Here is a 20,701-nt window from a genome sequence, read left to right as displayed (position 1 = left end):
AAAGGAACTTTTCGTGGGAGTCGGATTTACAAAGTTAGTCAGTGACAAAACGGTTGATCGAAATCGTTTCTTACGAACGCTGCCTTAACGATGATAGATATACGATTGAGTTAGAAAAGTTGCATCGCTTAATAATACCTACAAAAAAAATGTATAAATGATATATTTAAGAAACAAAAACTTGTTTTTTAAATTTAAAAATAATTGAAATTATTAGTTAGGTCATGTTTATTGTTCATATTATAAAAAATTATAGCTAATATATAGTTGACAATACTTGACAATGCGCATGCGTTGTCAAGTATTGTCAACTATATATAATTATATTTTAAGCTTTTTCATGCGTCTTTCAAGCTTTAATGTTGCATATGTGTGTGGTGACGGCAGATAAGAATACCGTTATAACTCTCTTTTCTTCCCGCGGATATCGTACGCGGCGACTGAAAGAATATAACAAAGAACGGCCAGCAGCGTTCTCGGTGCTGCTATTACCATCTACTGCGATCTCCAAACCGTCTGCACATTATGGACAGAAACCCCTTTGGGGGAGGGTCTTTAGTCTATGACTTTAATGCTGCTTGAAAATCAATTATCTGATACTTCTCTTGTTGCATATTTTTCTCATTTTCATGCATAATTTAAGCTTCTGTGTGAGACGGACGATTGGTGCAGTGGGCAGCGATCCTGCTTTCTGAGTCCAAGGCCGCGGATTCGATTCCCACAACTGGAAAATGTTTGTGTTTAGAACATGAATGTTTTTCAATGCATACTATAAGCATTTATGTTTATTATTCATAAAAATATACTTCTCATAACTCAAGCTACGCTCATTTTGGGGCTAGATGGCGTTGTGTGTATTGTGTTAGTATATTTATTTTTTAATTTTGATGCTGCAAATAATCCTGTCTCTGTGTAACACTTTTATTATCATTGACTTAGCAGAGAGTCTATAAGTTATGGGAAATGTTATAATCATTAGTGAATTAAATTGTATGATTAATTATTCGAATCGGAATCAAATCTCTCCTAGACGCAGCGGGAAATAGAATTAATTAATTCAATTTTTTTTTTCAAATTAATCGTTCTATCTATGGAGTGAAATTATTAAATTACACTCGCATAATTATTGCATGTATATGAATAATAATTAATTATTCAAACTTTTTGAGGTGTGATAATATATGGTTGATATTTAAATATCTCTGTTAATATGAAAGAAATATAGTAAAGTCGGAAGTCTTCAGAGCATGTTTTAATTCTATGATAAGTTAACGTTTGTCTACAGTCTGCTTAGTTCTCCTGATGACTCCCGCTGGCACAGTGGTGAGCATTGTGGTCTTATACTGGTGGTGGTACTGGGTTCCAGCCCCGGCAGCGCTATTTGGGAATTTATAATTTTTCAATTTTCTCTGGTACGCTCTAGTGGGGGGACTTCGGTCGAGGCTAGTTAACCCAGTAGCGACTTGGCTTTAAATAAATCATATTATGACTTAAAACAATTTGAACAATGATATTTTATAACAATAATTGGCATCTCTGTTTTAATGCTCAAAATTTTAATTTTTTATTTCATTCTACTAGTTAGCCCTTGACTGCAATCTCACCTGGTGGTAAGTGATGATGCAATGTATGGTAGCGTGCGAACCTGTGAGAAGTATCGTACCGAAACGCTAAATCGCTTGCCATCGGTATGGTGACAACTAGCCAAGACCAAAGCCATACCAAAGAACCAGATACCAAAGAAAATTAAGAAAAAAAAAAATTCCAAATTTGGGATTGAACACGGGGCCTTCTACTTATTAGACTACTGCGCCAGGTAGGTCGATTTATGTATGTTGGGTAGCGCAGTAGGTGCTCAAAACGATGGATTCCCCACTGCCGCACCGTCACGAATTTGCGGCCTAGACCATTTATCACATAGGACTCTTAACACATCACCTCACAAGGTAATAAATCGCATCTAAAACTTGATGATGACTAACGAAGGAAGTTTGCATTCCACAGAAAAAATATCACATACCTTGACGAAAGTAAACGTGACTCACCTCTCTCCTATTGATATTTATCGAGCTTTCTTTTTGTTTTATTTGTAAGAATACACGTAGCAACGTTAAATAAAAATATATAGCCCGTAAACCCTCATTATATCATCTATTAATATTATTTTAATAAGGAAGTTCCTTCGCGAAACCCTTCGGACAAAAAATAATAACAAATGCGCCATTCAGAATCCTCTGAAACCAGTGGTGTCCTAGATCTAGGTATTCAAGTTTAGGTTAGCCCACTACCATCAAAGTCAAAGTCAAAAATATCTTTATTCAAGTAGGCCCTTAGGTGGCACTTTTGATGCGTACATAAGAATTACACGGTAGTGAGATGATGGCGATAACCACATTCGTTAACTTAAAACTAAAGCTAAGAGGGTTCCAAACGCGTCCTGGTCTAAGAAGAAGCCCACAACTTAGCCGAGTGTTTTTTTTCGTTATCACCATCTCACAATGTCATTTCAAATATTAGAAGAGCAACCTGGTTAGAGCAATAATCCACACCCAAGCTTTTTTATCGATTTCGTAGTCCTTTATACTATAATAGGACTTTTCTATAAGCTTACGTTTAATACAAACTTTGAATTTTTTAAGAGACATCTCCAAGATGTCAATGGGTAGTTTATTGTAGAATTTTATGCAATTTCGTATTTTCGTATATTTCGTATGTATCTTAGACTGCTTTTTTGATTAAAGTAATCTGCTGAAAAATATCAGTGCTGTCCGCTGAGGAGTTCTGTCCTCTATCTCCAACCACATTCATCAGATCTACACAAAGTTTGGGCAAACTTAAACCTCTATTGTACAAAAATAATTATTTAAATCGGTAATAATTTGTCGGAGATATGGTGTAAAATCGTCAAACACTTTCATCCCCTCTCCCAAAGGAACCAAGCTTAATGTCGGGATAAAAAGTATCCTATATTACTTCTAACACTTCCAAGAATATGTGTACAAAGTTAAATGAGGATCGGTTAAGTAGTTTTTGCTTGAAAGCGTAACAAACAAACTTACATTGTCATTTATAATATTAGTAGGGATTATGTATGTTTGTATTAGTCTCACTATACGCTTTGTTGCACCGATGTGACATGAAATTATTTTCTTCATTTGAAAACTAAAAATCTGTGTGTAAAAAAAATATAGTAACACAAAAGTCAAATCGCCAATTAGAGAATCTGACAGGCCGTATGCGGAAAGGTACGTGGGTCCTTATCGCGGTAGTTTACTACTGTCTGTCTTAGGACACGAAACCGCTGGGCCACGACTTCGTTATAGACGAATAGTGCAATAATTTTCAGTTCTTGCATTATTGATCTATTACAAGCCAAACCTATTTGGCACGTGTCTGCTAAAAGTGTAAGAATAAAAGCGTTATATATTATTTTTTCATTAGTTATAAACTAGAAAATCTCGTTTCTCGTAAAAACGCGTAAGCATCGTGCTTTTCAAAAGTATTTCAACGTCCTTTCTGTGAAAAAAGGAAGGATACGTTCAAAAATTTAAGAAAAAATGAACTTAATAAACACAACTTACTTTTTGTCGCTTACACTTTAGCCCTGAATGGACGTTTTACGTGCTAGCAAAGGGACAAATCGCGTAGATTTTCTAGCGATCTAAATAAACGTATGTGTAGACCAAACCGCCACCGATCGCTACCCGTAGCAATCTTAGTATATTTCCATACATTTGATACAGTCACAAGACGCATAGTAAGTCGGCTATTATACAACGTGTAACGGAATTATGAAATACTGTTGAAGATTGTTTCATAAGAAATCACTCTGTAAAAAAAAATCAAAAGAAGCATATTTATTTTTCCATAGAAACTAATTCAAAACTAACTAAGTGTATCTATGACAACCCTATTGAAAATAAAAGACCGAAACATGCATAGTACCTACGGCTCGAAACGCGTACCTAATAAAGTGACAGGAGTCACTTGATTTAATTTTGCATGTGGCTTAGGCATTAGGGCTGTATCTAATTCCTTCCAGTAAAATAATAGCAATGGTTTACTCACTATTAGCGTTTCGGTTTCACAGATAAGTCTCAGAGACAGTAAATAATGTACATCTAAAGCATCTGGAGTATTATTTCGGTATTCGTTTACCCGTTGTATAAGCTTGTGGCCCATCGGTAATACTCATCAACGATGGTTGTCAGCTCACTGCTCACAGCACAGGCTCTAATACATCACGAGCAATGTTAATATGAATGGAGAGGTGAAAGTGTGTTTGCTTTTCATTAGAATCCGGTGGCATGCTCAGTTTCCGATTGTACAAATTGATGATTCGTCCACTAGTGACACGATTTGTAATAGCTTTACACTCGCACTGTTTTTAGGCATGAACAGTGGCTTAGATTTTGCGCCGTTTTTTGGTGGGTCTAATTACTGTTAAAATATTCGTTCGTAGATGACGAACGGGATTGCAGGAGCATTTTTAATTATGGATTTGGATTCCTGAAACACATAGCCACAATTTATTTTTGTGACGTCACCTTATTGCTTAGTTAAATATGAGAACACCTTTTATCAAAATCTATTAACCCATTTAGATTAAAGGCGGCGCAAGCACGCCACGCACCGTCGCGTAGTAATGGCGTGATACGGCAAATACACAGCAATCATCTCAACTGTTTCTATTATAAGCTGTTATTACCTCGCACCGAGCTATGTTCACTTTGTCATGATTTGTATACACATTTCACTTATCACCTGGATGTAGAAGTTATTATAAGAGAGAAATTCTAGTGTTAGGATAAAACCTGTAATACGAATCATTTCTTTAGAGCTAACGTATGACGTGTGCACGCTACCCACCGCCGTAATGGCGTGGTAGGTACGACAAATACATAATACACTACATTAATCCAAACTGTTTCTATTATAAGCTGGTATTACCTTGCCGAGCGATGCTTACTTCATCATGATTACGCCAAGAAAAGAAGAAAATCTTTTCTATTTGGATAAAAATATTTGAAATAATTCTTTACTATTTAAATAAAAGAACTTTCTAGGAATAATAGTTCTATAAAGAAATTGTTGTAGGTATAAGGAAACAGCAATTAGTACGAATCTGTAATTTTATTTTTAAGTAGCGCTGAGGAACGACTCCGGCGCGTGCTCGCCACGCATCGCCGTAATGGCGTGGTACAGCAAATATACAGCACTGTTTCTATTATAAGCAGTTATTATCTCACGCCAGGTAAAGCTTATTTCATTATGACGTCTATATCTTCGTATTTCATACTGGATGGAGTCTAACATTTCCGTTCGATGACATCTGAAGCTTCATTAACGTTTGTTTGCATTGTTTGTTCCTACAATATATATATTGTTTAAAAAAAACATCTGAGATTTATTATGAGAAAGTAATCCTGAATGCTTGAAACAAACCAGTAGCGCGAATAAATTATTTAGCAGTGCTAACGAAGACTGCACGCCACGCAGTAATGGCGAATGTTGGGAAAATATAGAGAAATACGAGACGAGATTAAAATGGGATCTAACAGGTCTAAAAAAACTTTGTTACCTATGGTTAACAGCTGAACAGATCTTGCCAAAATTTTCATTCTGGAGACTATGGAAGAATGTTCCTGAGGGTTTTCTTAAAAACCAACATTCTTAACAAGCCAAGGCGCGGATAGCACAGCCTGCACTAATAAATAAAAACAGTAATACGACTAAGTTGTTTAGAAGCTTGACCCAATATGAGGAAAATTCTTGATTTTGAAGGACTTGTAATAACACGCTCCAGCGCCATACACCCAATAACAACGCAGACATACTCGTAGCAAACTTTTTAAATTCACGTAAATTCTCGTGAAACTGAATCTTAAATGGTCGCCAGTGTTTAATAGTCTACGATGTGAACTAGTTTCACATTGCGCAATTTAAAAACAGTTTGCAGTAAATCTGTTTCTATTTATTTAAGAAAGATACTTTAATAAGTAAAGTAAGTAATAATTAAGTATAAATGGTTATTCACATTGTACATCATGAAGTAGAGATAATTTAGAAAAAACTAACTTACGTGCTAATCTTGTTCAAAGAAACTGATAAAATAGCTCAGAACGAATTTCTAAACGCTACTATGTAGTCTTAATCGCAGCAAATGACTGACTCACTTAAAGATCTGGAGTCAAGCTAGCATTATAGCTTAGACGCATTAGATTCGAGTCAACTCCTACAAAATGCTTGCACATTACGCGAGTAAACATGTAACTTGTGTGTTGAGATAACCAAAATAGTTGTAGAATTCTTTGGTTCTATGACATTACTGTTTTCATACTATGCAAATGCGTCGTATGGAATGCAATTTCTACTACTTTTTCTTGGTATAAATTTATATTAAAAGTCAAAGTCAAAGATTTGTTTAAGTATACCTATATAAAATACCTGCTAACAAAGCATAACCTATAACAATTGCACATTGGATGAGTTGATGATGATAATTTGAGCTATTTGGTAACTTAAAACGAAAGCTATGAGGATTCCAAACTTGCCTGGCTGGATTTAAACAGTAATATTAAAAAAAAAAAAAGGTAAAGTACAAAATTTCATTCGTAAGGTTTAGCTAAGCAGTAATTTAGTATTTTAATCCACTATGCCAATGGTTTGCAAGATGATTTGTTTTACGGAACATCCCGCATCCGAGGAAAATTATGATCTTTCTATTATAGCTTTGATGAGTGATGGGCATATGTAGGGTATAGCTTTTATTGTTTCTTGAGGTTTAACAAGAATTTAAAGGGGTAATGCTGTTATGCTCTTGGGAGCCCCTAAGCCCCGAGCAACACTCAGGATTCTAAATGCAACACTCCTCAGGGAGTTACTCGAAACTACCTCGTGGGATATATTCTGGAACTCATAACGTAAGACGATGAATTATTGCCATGTTTAAAAATCTACTGTTTAATAGGAAGCAATTAGGTCTCAGCTTGTAATACAATAAACTAAAACATTATTAAGTTCTTATCCTTATATCATTCTTACATTTTGAACAGACAATCTTATTTGTACTAGGTGGTCGTTAAGATCTATAGTTTAAGTTCTAAGTTGAGGTGACCATAATGCAAGATATCAAGGGATCTCATCTCACAAAAGTGTTTTGTTTCGTTTACGTTTCTTGATTAAGGCGTGTAGTTAAAGCTTTACTGTAGCAATATAGAAAACATATGTCATAAGGCCATTGTGTCTGTTTTTACACTAATAACTTAAATTATAATATCGTTTATAATAATAATATCGTTTATTTCTTTCATCAAAATTGCACATCTAATGAATTGACGAACTGGCTACCCTAGCTAGATTTTATCTAATATTATTAAGGATAACCAGCCCTCGCCCCCGGAACATACATAGTCAGATTGAAATTAAGACATTACTATTATGTAGCTTTAATTATAACTTAAAAGAAAAAAAAGGAAATAATAAAATAGTTAGTAAAGTGTGTGTGTAATTATAATACTAGCTACTAGCTATGGCTAATATATATTATATAAAGCTATAGAGGTGTATAAGGTTGAAGTACGTGATAGTTATTTCAGCTAAATTACCTATGAGGTTGTCTAGCTAGTTAATTAAAGTTGACCCAAGTCTGTAACTAGATGGGTAACCGACAAATTTTAGCTTTCCTTCATGCTTTTGAGAATGTTTTATTACTTTCAGGCTTCAGCTGATATCGTAGACTAAAAATTCAAACTATGTTCTGCGTAAGATGTATTCCAGCTACGTAAAGATTCAAAGCTTTCTTATCCAGCCCTCCTCCCATCAGACTCCTCTTCTGTTCTCTCTTTCGGGAGTTTGATCCCCGTGACGGGGACGAGCTTCTAACTTTTCGAAGTAAAGTACGTTTTTCAAACAATTATATAACTTGCTTTAAAGGTAAAGAAAAACATCGTGAGGAAACATCATCATGAGGTAACCTGCCTGGAGTACTCTATAATGATCTCAAAGGCGTGAGTAGTCTACTTATCCACGCTTGGTCAGCGCAGTGGACTATGGCCTTAGCCCTCCTCATTGTTAGAGAAGACCCGTGCCCTATAGTGAGCTGCCATGAAGCTGATAATGATCTTACTAGTTCCAGATAAAACCAGGACAGTCGCGGTAATACCAAGACGTGTGGTGTGCATATGGTACACTATCGGTAACTGCGTGTTTGCGTGCTAACAACTTAACTAGTTAGCATCGAGATTTCTATCTCATACGATACTTTCTTACCGATTATTTCGATTGCGAATATTCATGATCGTTAAATTGAATTTGAATTCATATTAGGAGACTTTTTTCTGCATCCTTAGTTATTGTTAGTGTCAGAATGTTAAGTGTAGAAAAGTAAGATTTCTAGAGACTCAATGCGGATGCGATGAGCTAGCATTCTTGGTGGCTTAACGTACCCGGCAACACATATTAGGGCAGCGATTAATACGTCCAAAACAGGGGTCATAAACGACCTGCAAGAGGTTCACGTCTGCGAATTAAAAAAAAGCAAGCGGGGCCTTCTTGGACGAGGCTCACCAGATTTTTTGTTTTTTGTAATTCGATATTTAATATGTTACTTGGGATTAAATGACTATTTATTTGAAAGTGTTTGTCGACGACGAGTTCCTTGATTTTTTTTTAACCTAAAAAGTGGTTCACGCGCCGAATGACTACTTACCCGCACACGCTAATATTATTGAAAATTGTCAGAATATTGTTAATTTTATTGCCTGTATACGGGGAGCGGTGAAGCGGTGATAGCGCATTGGGTAGGAGCTCGACTTCAGTTTCGGGGGGCCGAGTTTGAATCCCAGCACGCACCTCTAACTTTCTAAGTGATGTGCTTTTTAAAGTAATTAAAATGTCCCTTGCTTTAACGGCAAAGGAAAACATCGCGAGGAATCCTGCATGCCTGAGTGTTCCACATAATGTTCTCAAAGGTTCGTAGAGTCCACCAATTCGCACTGTGCCAACGTTGTGGACCCTAGCCCCCTTAACCCCTTCTCATTGTGGGCTGAGACCCGTGCTCTGTAGTGGGTCGGTAATGGATTGATATGATGATGATGTTGATGAAGATACGGGGAGATTTTAATCGAAGAAATTTAGTATTAATAAAAAATATTGCCAATATATATTATATCAACAATAATATTGAATATGCTGCAAACCTTAAAGAATATCGGTTAACAAATACGTAATTACGGAAAATGGTGGCGTAGCTCCAGTAAAACGAAAGGATGTGTTTGAGTAATTCCAAAAATTACTCTATACACTGAAATTTCGATCGGGTAGCGTAAATATCAGTAATTATTTCGTGTGATAAATAATGCGGAGATAAAAATGCAATTGGGGCTCATCGAGATTGCTGCATTCAGTTTACACTTAAATGTTTTCACCGCCAGAGGTTTACCACCATATAACTGCCTAGTGATAATTACTTTCAACAACACTATGGGGTTCTTTTGAAAGATTAATACTATTAATTAATCTTGCTGAAGAAAAACGTGTACTAGCTTTTAGTACTAACAGTGTTCGGTACACGTAAATTATTCTAGATAGCATTTAATTAGATATCTAATGTGTAAATTGTACAAACCTTCATGTGTATGTATGTATCGAATCAATATTATTAACTAAATGTTCCATAAAGTCATAGTAATCTTGATAAAAAAAACCGTGTACCTTTTTAGTTTTTTTTTGTAATGCTTTTTAGTTTTTTTTTAAAAGGCACAAAGCATTACTTTTCAAAAATGAAACAATATTTATTAATAGCCAACTGGCTTTACTTGCGAGGGGCAGAGTTCGAATCCCAGCATGTGTCTCTAACTTTTCTAATATAAGTAATTAAAATATCATGATATCATGATATTTTTATATATATCATGATATTTTAGTTAAAACTTACATAACTCAGAAAAGTTAGAGGTTCGTGTTGGGAACTAACTCGGCTTCCTGAAATTGAAACCGAAGTCCTAACCACTGAGCTATCACCGCTTCACATCTTTAGTAATTCACCCTTTTTAATAAAGCTAATTAAATGTAATTAAGCACAAATGTTAACACGAGATGCCGGATTAATTTTAATGGGCCCATCTCTTATCGCTGATCTTCAAAAGAAAACGATTTGATTAATCGCAAGCGCACGTTCCAAGAACAAGCCTTTACAGACTCAACCGACTTCCTACTCCAACATTGCAATCATATTCAGAGTGCAGGACTCTTAACAGCAAAATTGGCGCTAACTTGACTATTAACAGTTTGTATAGTTTAAATATTCTCTATGTACAATGAATGTTAAACTTTAACATTCATTGTAAATATATTAATTCAATATTTGACGGTCGATTGGCGCAGTTTGCAGCGACCCTGCTTTCTGAGTCCAAGGCCGTTCGATTCCCACTAATGGAAAATGTTTGTGTGATGAGCATGATTTTTTTCAGTATCTGGGTGTTTATATGTATATCCTAAGTATTTATGTATATTATTCATAACAGTATTCATCAGTCATCTTAGTACCCATAACACAAGCTACGCTTACTTTCGGGCTAGATGGCGATGGGTATATTTTCGTAGTATATTTATTTATTTTATTCTCTATTTAATAGAGTATGTATAGAGGTGTATTGTTAGAGTGTAAATAAATCAATTAAATATTTTCTACTTTATAGAGTATTTATAGAGTTCATTGTTTATTATCAGTACTCTATTACAAATACTCGTGGTCGTCTATGAACATGCCGATTCCTATTTCAGACTATTTGCTATCTGTTCATCGAGACTGAAACAGAAAATATATTAAGATCCTATGACATCTGAAATAAGTTTATTAACTATTTCAGTTACATATACCTAAGTTAAAATTTTTACATTTAGTTATAGTTTTCTTTGTATTGCCTCTTTATAAAAGTTGATGTTGCACTTATGTACACGCGTAAAAAGTTATTCTTTGGCGTAACAAGATAAAAATCTTATTCTACGTTTGTAGAAAAAAACGACACTAACAATAGAAAAAAGATATTTCATACCTTGAAAGCTTATTATAACGCACTATCTAGTTACCTATATAAAGTTTATTTAAATATCCCAAAAAAAAATTCTACATAATTAAAGAAATGGACATGATGAACAAAATTAAATTTGGAACAGTAATGGACTAGTTATCGGACAACCATGTTACTACACTAGTAAACGCAGGGCCGTAGGTCGGCCCCCAACGAGATGGACTGACATCAGGCGGGTCGCTGGTTGACGCTGGAAACAAGCGGCCCGTGAACGTGGATTTTGAAACTCCCTACAAAATACCTACGTCCAGCAGTAGACGTCAATCGATTGAATTGACGATGATATTTTTTTTTATTCTATATTTGCTCACCACAATAATTAAGACGACAAGAAGTAGGATGTAAAAGTCGGTGTTATCGCTTAGCATCGATGTGTAACACACAACCTTAGGTTTAGGAAAACAAGAGTAAAACAGACTTTTTGTGTATAATGGAACCATTTGCGCACAATGTCATACGTTGCCGCCGATATTAGTCGGGCGAGACATGACCAATTTCAGTGCCAATTTGTAAGTATTCTGCAGCATGAACTGGTGTGAAATGCGTACTAAAGTTTTTTTAGTTTTAAATTTACGACGAAACGAATTTACGAAAAAAAAAAACGTAAAACCTTCACCGAAATAAACGTAGGCTTAATTAAATAGCCAAAAGTGCATTTCCATGTATTTTTTAATAAATATTTGACTTTAAATTTAATTGGTGCAAATTGCGTAAATATCAATTAACTGTCATACTCGTAGTTTCAGTACTAAAACAGTTAATCTTCTTTTTGATAGTACTGAAATTTAATTGATAAATCTTACTTGTAATGCTGTTAAATGATTCACTGATTTCCCCCTAATTATCAATAAATAATTAGACTTTAGAAAGAAGAAGACACAGCATTTGTAACACGGCAAAGCAACCCTGACCTCATAAATGCTTTCCAATAGTCATGATTGACGCTAAACGCAAGTCTATCTTAGGTAAAAAATTAGGTTGGAACGTAAATTGGTGTTAGAAATTGTTTCCGTCTGTAGACGCTCAATGACGTCGGTGCATTGCGTTCCCACGAGCACGAGCGAAGCGGGAGCAAAATGGATTTATGGAATATGACGAGAGTGAAAGGGACAGAATGATGTGCAATTTAAATTTTTGTGTGTCTGCGTATTTGGGAATACTGGCTGCTCCATTTTGTATATTAATTGTCTCACTTACCCCAACATGGTTCGAAATGTACGCGAAACGGGTGATTATGTGATGTTACTGTAAATGAGATTCCGACGCCTTTGGTTATTGAGATTTATAGCCTTATTAATATATGCGTAACGTCGGAATAGGTTTACAGTGTTTTGTCACGCTTTAAATCACAGCGGAGGAACGAACAATTGCGTCACATGAAATTTAGTAACCAGACATACTGATCGCATACAAGTGTCAAACTTTTTGTCTGGTGATGTTTTGACAAAGAAGTGCCGCCAAGCGATTTAGCGTTCCGGTACGATGTCTCGTAGAAACCGATTAGGAGTATGGGTTTAATATAACTGCCATACTCCCTAACAGCCTAGCCTGCTACCATATTAGACTGGATCATAATTTACCACCAGGTGAGATTGCAGTCCAGGACGATTTTGTAGTGGAATAAATAAAAGGTTAGGTCGTCCATCCCGCTGGCCAAGTGAGTATTGGATGACATCACATGCCTTTGTGAACGTAATGGAGATCTCTCAGGCATCGGGGTTACATTAGTTTTTCTTTACCGTTACAGCTAGTGAAATTCAATTGGTTAAAACGCACATAATTTAAAAAAGTTAGAGGTGAGAGCCGTGGCCCAACTCAGCGTCATCTAGCGTAAGTTATAAATTAGTCCCCTATTAACATTCAAAATAATAAACAGAAGTTACAGTGTTATATTATGATATCGATCGAATGAATATTATGATAATCTGGTGCTAGCGAAAGTTACTACCCGATATTGCCGCATGACATGAAACTGCATCCATGAATATATTATGCATAATTGAACGACGAATAGTTAGGATACTCAAGAGAATATCAACGCTTTTGTGAGAGTACGAGAACGATACAATTTAAAAAAAAAACCATTTAAATAAAAATCTGTTGGTAATATTGTTTGTTATTAAATGGGTGCAATTGCATTACACAGCATGCATGTATTTTTAGGCTCGACTATTTAGTAGAAAGACGGATCTCAAGACAGGCTTGCGACAGGCGTAAATGTAGGTTGCTGTCAAACGTCACTTTTGTATTTTTATCGTATGCAAACGTGTCGTTCGACAGCAAATATCGCGAGATTTACGCCTTTGCAAGCCTGTCGTGAGGTACGTAAACTCTGCCGTATCTAGTAGTGGGAAGGTTCGATAATTATGTTATATGTAGCGATGGCTTGTAACAGGAAGTAATTTTATTTTAGAAGTAGTAGAGCTTTTGTGACATAGCTCGTCCGGGGAAGTACTACCATGCTTATTTCTGCCGCGAAGCAGCATTGTTGCAATGCTGTGTTCCGGACTAAAGGGGTGCCGGCCACACGAGGCTTCACTTCTACGCCTCAGGTATTCCTCAGAATGAGGAGATTCTACTCAGAATGAGAAGGGCATAGACCATTATTGACTAAAGTCTATGCCCTTCTCATCATAATTCACTTTACGATTCACTATCATGCTCCGGCGTGTTGATTTAATACAATAGTTATTAGTTAGGTGTGAAAACAAAAATGTAGATGTGCGAAACACTGCGAGGTGCAGCAAGTTATAGATCAAATTTCGAGGAAGCTTGGTGTGGCAAATTAAAGCTATAGTTATAGATTCGTTGTCGCGAAAAACAGTTTTTCCAAATCGTGTGATTGATTTTCTGGGTAAAAAAGTATGTAACCTATATATTAATCCAACGTATAATCTATTTAGGTTAAATGCGTTCATTAGTCTTTGCTGGAGTAAAATACGTCCATGCATCCACAAACTTTTGCGTTACTAATCAAGTACAAGTACAAATCAGTAGCAAGTAGATTTAGGGCACACGTTAATATATATACATATAATAATTGTGTCAAAGACTATTTAAATGAAAGAGAAAAAAAAGAAGTTTGAACATAGGTTATTGATGGTGGAGTAAATGCATAATATTAATAAATTCACCCAAATATTAATTTATAAATGAATAGCTGTGGTGATATAACAAATAATTAAATAATGCTTTAGAACAAAATTTTACTAAACATTTATTACCTACATATATATTTTAAGGCTGTAACGTAAACTTATTAATGAATTATTGAACATTCGTTTTTTTTCTTTACATTAATATAAGTGTTATTATTATATTTATAAAAACAAAAAAATGGATGACGTTCATAAGTGCTGTAACTATAGCCTAAACTGAATAAAGATTTGATAGATTGATTGATTGAAGTAGCATAATATTAGTAGGTTTGAAAGTTATTTAACAAAGTTTATTGTTCACAGACGAGAGCGAAAGCAGGCGACTTGTGGCCGATGGAGCGGCCCGAAGGCATGCCGGTGATACAATCGCTAGAGGTCATGTGCGGGAAAGATCACATGGACGTGCACCTCACATTCTCCCACCCGTTCGAAGGCATCGTTTCATCGAAAGGTAGGCATATTAGGTGTAAGGTTCTAAATTATAATTTACTTTCAGTACGCCCTTTGGACGAAGACCTTTTCGTTTCCGTTTACCTCTATCACGCGTCAGTATGTGACATGTAGCTCCCATTACTTACAACAGAATCATCAGCCCGCCTAATTCTTTGCCTTGCTCTAGATCGCTTCCCTTCTCTATACCATATCTCCTATTCTCACATACCTTTCTCTCAGTGGCGTGCATAGAGGGTATGCACAGGGTATGCAGATGATTATATCATCTGCATACCCTGAAGAAAATCGCCATGCCCATGCTTATATTTTTTTTAACTCTTACTGGAGTAAATATCATCATTATATATCATCTGCATACCCTGTGCATACCGTCTATGCACGCCACTGCTCTCTCTACTCATACCGTTACCACCATTCTCTCTTTGCCCGACTGTCTTGCGTTTGCCTGCATTTTTCGCCGGTGTCCATTTTGGTGTGAAAGGTGTCGAAATAAGAAGAGAGAAAATGTTATATTAAATAACAGGTTATAAAAATAGTTATAGGAAATGTTTGTCCAAAAATTAAGTTTTTCAGTAATTAACTCACTACTAACAAATAAAGCGCCTCGTTTTCCAATTGATTATTTATTGTACTTGTTTCTATAATACAAACAAGAGCATATCGATATTCTAGATTAAATTTGTTTGTTTATTTTGTTATTATTATTATTTTTTATTTATTATTACTAATAACTATTATTATTATTCTACAATTTATTAATTTTCATTATTTAAAAAAATTCTTAACAATGGTTAATTAAAAAAAAAAACACAAAATTTATAAAAAAAAACATCCACCCTCCATTTTCTGGGCTTTTGAATGCCCAAGCAATCGGCGGTCAGGGCTCCAAAGAGAGGAAAATCCTCACAATACGCGCCGTTTCAAAGACTATTATAATTATTTTTATTAAATATCTCAGCCAAACACTCGCTTAGTACAATCAAATTATTTTCGAAGTAATATTCTTATAAATATAAATTTTACTAACCTTTGGAAGTATAGATAAATCAAACACCATAAGATTTCCTCTTATAATTTAGAAAGTGTGTGCTTCGCGTTTATCAGTCCTTCATGCCTCTTAATTGCTTATTAACGCCCTGTTAATCTTAGTATCATTAATTATCACATAATTACCCCGTTATAAAAGTTACCACCCAAACTAACATACTGTTATAATATGTGTAGAAGCTCAAACAAATAGATACTAGCATAAGCGAAAGTAGCCAACTGAAAATTGTTTAAATAATTAAATATTATAATGAAGTGTAAAAAAAAAAGTTGAGCAAAAGCGAAAACGTTACATATTATTAAATTTTGTATGTACTACTTTTAATTTACGTGAAATAAATAATAATACTTTGTCAAGTCTGGGTAAAGTTATAAATAACCGACTTCATATGCGACTAAAGCATTAAAAGGGTTGTAATATTTTCGTTTTACCTACCTGACCACCATGTTTATCCGAAAATTTAGAGACGTTTAATTTTCAGTTTTTTATTGTAATAATTGACGGTCCTAGCAGATGGTCCACCTGATAGCAAGTGAAGTACCAACGACTCTAAACAGAGCTGCACTTCACAAGGCATGCAATGAGCACGTCCTGCATTCTGCCATGTGTCCATCAATTTAAGGCATAGGTGTTATGCCTAAGTGCCTGTAATTACACCGGCAAGCACGCCCTCAAAAACCATTTACTTACCTAGGCGCCAGTTATATATTAAATTTAAAAAAAAAACAATATATTACCCATGAAGCGTCCAATAAGAAATATACCTTTTTGTAAGTTCGTTAAAATTAATACATTTTATTCACGAGTATATATTATTTTTTATCCACGACTAGTATATTATTTTTTGTTAGCTTTTAATACTATTAAAATATGAAGGACTATTTTCAATCATAAGGAAACGGCTTGGTGTGAGTTGGACTTGTTCCCGAAGGGTCCCGCACCAAGATACAATGTGAAACCCAACATATTATTAACATTATTATGATAGAAAACAAAAAATTCATATGTTTCTTTTATGATCTACCCTTTTATTTGTTGTAGCAATTGAAACCTTTCTCTATCTATAACTGTTCAAGAAATTCATCCATCTGACAAACAGATGGAAGAAATTCATCTATCTGACAAACAGATGGATATATTTCGGACGGAGAATGGAGGTACTATAATAGGGTACGGAACCCTAAAAAGCATGGGAATTTGCAGCAGTTAGTTTTTAGTTTAGTGTGGTGTAGCCACATAATTTCCGCTTTATTATTTAAGTTGACGAATATAATTATCAACATGATGAATCACCTGACAGCTTACAACAATGGGTGAATATAATAATTTAAGAACGATTTAAAACTGTCTGTAAAAAGCCTATTTGAATAAAAACTTTTTTATTTTACCGTTATATTTGACCAATTCACCAACGGTTCACATACCCGTGCCAAAAATACTGATATTATGTAACTTAACCTATTTCTCAATCTTGTCGGTAATTTCAATCAGAAAATTAAAATAAATGGTAATTTTTCCCCTCCAACTTTTTTCTTTCAGAGATTCCCTAGATACGACAAATCGTTACAGTAGTTTGTATAAATATAAATATTAATAATGAATTACTTCATCGTCATATCAACCTATTACCGGCCCACTACATGGCACGAATCTCCTCCCACAGTGAAAAGAGATTAGGCCGTTGTCCACCACGCTGGCCCAGTGCGGATTGGTGGACAAATAATTTATTATTAATTGTTAAATTACTCAGACAAGATTCACTTGATTTTAATTTTGCATATGTTGTTAGGGCAGTGGTTTACTCAAAAACAATATTATAATAGTTTCGGTTTCACAGATAACTCTCAGAGATAGTAAATAATGTACATCTAATGCCTGTGAAGTATTATTTCGGTTTTCGTTCACACGTTGTATACTTTGTTTTGTCATTTATTTTTCTACATAAACATCATATTATAATAAGAAAACTTGCAGCCCGCGACTTCGTTCCCGTGGAAATAACGGAAGTGTCTATAGTCAAAATAAACAGTTCATTGTTATTCCATTATTTTGAGTTTTCCCTTCTGTTAGTAGACCTTAAGATTTTCATCTGCTTTTTTAATTGAACATGGTGACATACAGTACCTACCGAGAGTGATTTCATTGAATGCTGACGAACACTATCGTAGATAAAGGCATACACACCTATAATTTTCACAAAAGATCGCGTAGAGTGCACACTTCACAATTATTCTCAGCCGTCGCAGGGAGAATCAGAGCGCCGCTAATTGTTGCGGTAATTGCCCAGCCCGGGTTTCACTCACAATTATGACGGAAAACTGAATTATTAATACAATCTGGCCCACTTGGAAATGGGCCACGTTTTGGTAAAAGCGAATAACTAACTGTAACTTAAGTATACTGTAATTTTACCGCATGTCTTTATAATACCTTGAGTTTTTTTTTAATTATTCCCTACTAGCTTCCTGCCCCGGCTTTTAGGCTGTATGGTCAATAATCTTTGCCTGTCCTCAAGAGGACAAATTTAAAAAATCAACCTGCCCGGCTTCGGACGGGTAGAAATAAAAGAAGAGTAGAGTTACTGCTTTTGATTATAGAACGCTATTAATTGTATAAATGCGAAAGTTTGGTTCGATTTATGTTTATTTTTAACATAAGCGTCCCAGAACGGCTGAACGGATCTGGGTAAACTTTGCAATAGCAAATAATTTTAAGAAAATAATAAGCAGATATTGATTAGAAACCGGTTAGGTGCAAGTTGGGCTTGTACCCGAAGTGTTCCGCACCAAGTTGCAATGTGAAATCTTACGCGACTTTTTAATTTTATTATTTGTATTTGAAATTTTGAATTTGATTTTGAATTTAGGGTACGGGACCCAATAAAGCATGGGAGCTTTATTTTATCTTCAAAAGTGTACGGATCCCGTGGGATAAATTTGATGTTGCTTTTTACAAAACAAGAGAACAACGTGTTTTTTTTTCCATAGTTGACTACCGCTATGGAAAAATAGTAGTGAGTACCACTAGTTCAAGAGGATAACATTGGCATACAAATGGACATTTCTAACGAAGCCTCGTGAATCATCTAGTTTTCATATAAACATTGTATGCAGCCGACTTTTATAAAAGGCAGTTTAGTGAATTGAACATCTACTTTATGATTTGTATATTTGGGCATGATTGTCTTCTAATACGGAATTTCTCCCAGATAAATAATCAATAATTCAACTTTTAAACTAAATAATACTAAAAACTGTTTTAATTATATTTTGTATGTTTCTGTACAATCTAATGACCATACTGCCTGATTTATTACGACAAAATGACACATACAGTTTTATATTCCTAAATATAATACGAAAAGACCGGAAATGCTAATTTTAGCCGGACAATAATAAAAGTGAACGCGTCCGGTAATGAAAGTCTAGATTTAGCGTAAAAACAAGTGCTCATTTATTGCTATTAATATACCAGTTCGAGTAATTTTTAAAAAACATTGAATGTTTAAAACCGACCAAAACACCGAGGTATTGTATCTCGAAAAGAAATCTTTCGGTGAGGGTAAAAGGTAATATTTATTTGGTTTTCCATTAAATTAAAGCCGCAAAAGATTCGCTCATTTGGCCTAGCTAAGTCATGCAAATGAAAATGAAAATAGGGGAGGGTCAGAGTTATCGGTACGCTGGTTAAGGTTTTTTATTTGTAATTATAATTTATTATGTCTTTTATTATAAAGGCCTATTTAAGAAATATTCGACCGCTTCAGAAAGTTTTTTACGCATGAAAATTTTACCACGTATAAAGACATTAAATATTTACGATTACGAGAAGACTTGATTGAATATATCAATTAAGTAAACTTCAATTTTATAAATTTAAAATGCATATAAAAATTTTCGGAACCGACAGGATTTGAGTCTGCGACTCCCTGGCAATCGCGGCCTGAGTGCTTTATCCAATTAAGCTACGGCTCTCCTACCGTCGATGCCGAAATAAGTATATGCCTTTCACATCAGTCTTATAGCAACTGTGTCTACTTTTTCAAAGGTCCATATTACATTGAGACACGTTTGAAACAAGAGATGACAATTTTTATATGCATTTTAAATTTATAAAATTGATAATTTCTCCAAGTGTAGGTAATCCTCCACTTAAACACTAATAAAAATTATAAAATTAAGTAATTTTCATTTTTAATGAAAATAGGTACGTAAACAAAACTATGTCAACATTTAAATAAATATAATATCATATACGAAATCAGTGCAGATAAACATTTATATTAATACAGATTCAATGAGAGCAAATCAATATTTTATTTCCTTTATTTCCGTATCGATACAATTTCAACATGTTATATTGCCAAGGACTTCTAGAAGTCTTTGGATTTCGCTGATATTTTGCAAGATTTCGTAACATCGATGCAAATGGGAGGTCAAGACAACATGCCAAAGCGTTTGTATTATATATTATTATTATGTTTGTATTATTGGACTTTAATCTGTGAGAGCAAAATTTTATTTATTAAAATTAACTATCATCTGGTTTTCAAACCGCCTTAAAGGAAGTATAAATTCAAATATTTCGTAACCTTTATAGAACCGAATACGGGAACGAGATAGTCAAAGTATTGGATCATACATACCGTATTAAGTTTCGAATTTTTTTGCGGCATTATCAATGCTAATTTATGTTCAATAAGCATAGAAAAAAAAATAACGAGCCCACTAAGCCTGATAGTATTCTAATTATAAATTTTTATTGCGCAAATCAAAATGAAAACAGCGAAATTGCATTATAATAATTATTTTGCTTCTACATTCCTTCTTACTTTCAACATACCAATTTTTTTAGTATGCCAATAAAACGGCTCTAGTTACAAAATTTATAGCGATTCTGTTACACTACCAATTATCCAATGAGCTCTACATAGAAACTAAAATTCCTTT

The 20,701-nt window shown here is 34.6% G+C and overlaps 1 protein-coding gene across 2 annotated transcripts in view; it reads left to right on the top strand.

The window, feature by feature from the left end:
- LOC120627153 (cuticlin-1) overlaps positions 1 to 20,701 on the top strand; it is a 133,260-nt gene that overhangs the window by 70,080 nt on the left and 42,479 nt on the right. For both annotated transcript variants that reach the window (XM_039895026.1, XM_039895027.1), the window contains one exon: positions 14,555 to 14,702. In XM_039895026.1, the coding sequence (XP_039750960.1) occupies positions 14,555 to 14,702 (148 nt within the window). The remainder of the gene's footprint in view (positions 1 to 14,554; positions 14,703 to 20,701) is intronic.

Source organism: Pararge aegeria, chromosome 10, assembly GCF_905163445.1.
Source record: "Pararge aegeria chromosome 10, ilParAegt1.1, whole genome shotgun sequence".
NCBI classification, from domain to species: domain Eukaryota; kingdom Metazoa; phylum Arthropoda; class Insecta; order Lepidoptera; family Nymphalidae; genus Pararge; species Pararge aegeria.
The sequence above is the reverse complement of the archived record's forward strand: the minus strand, read 5'-3'. Positions and strand labels throughout refer to the sequence as shown.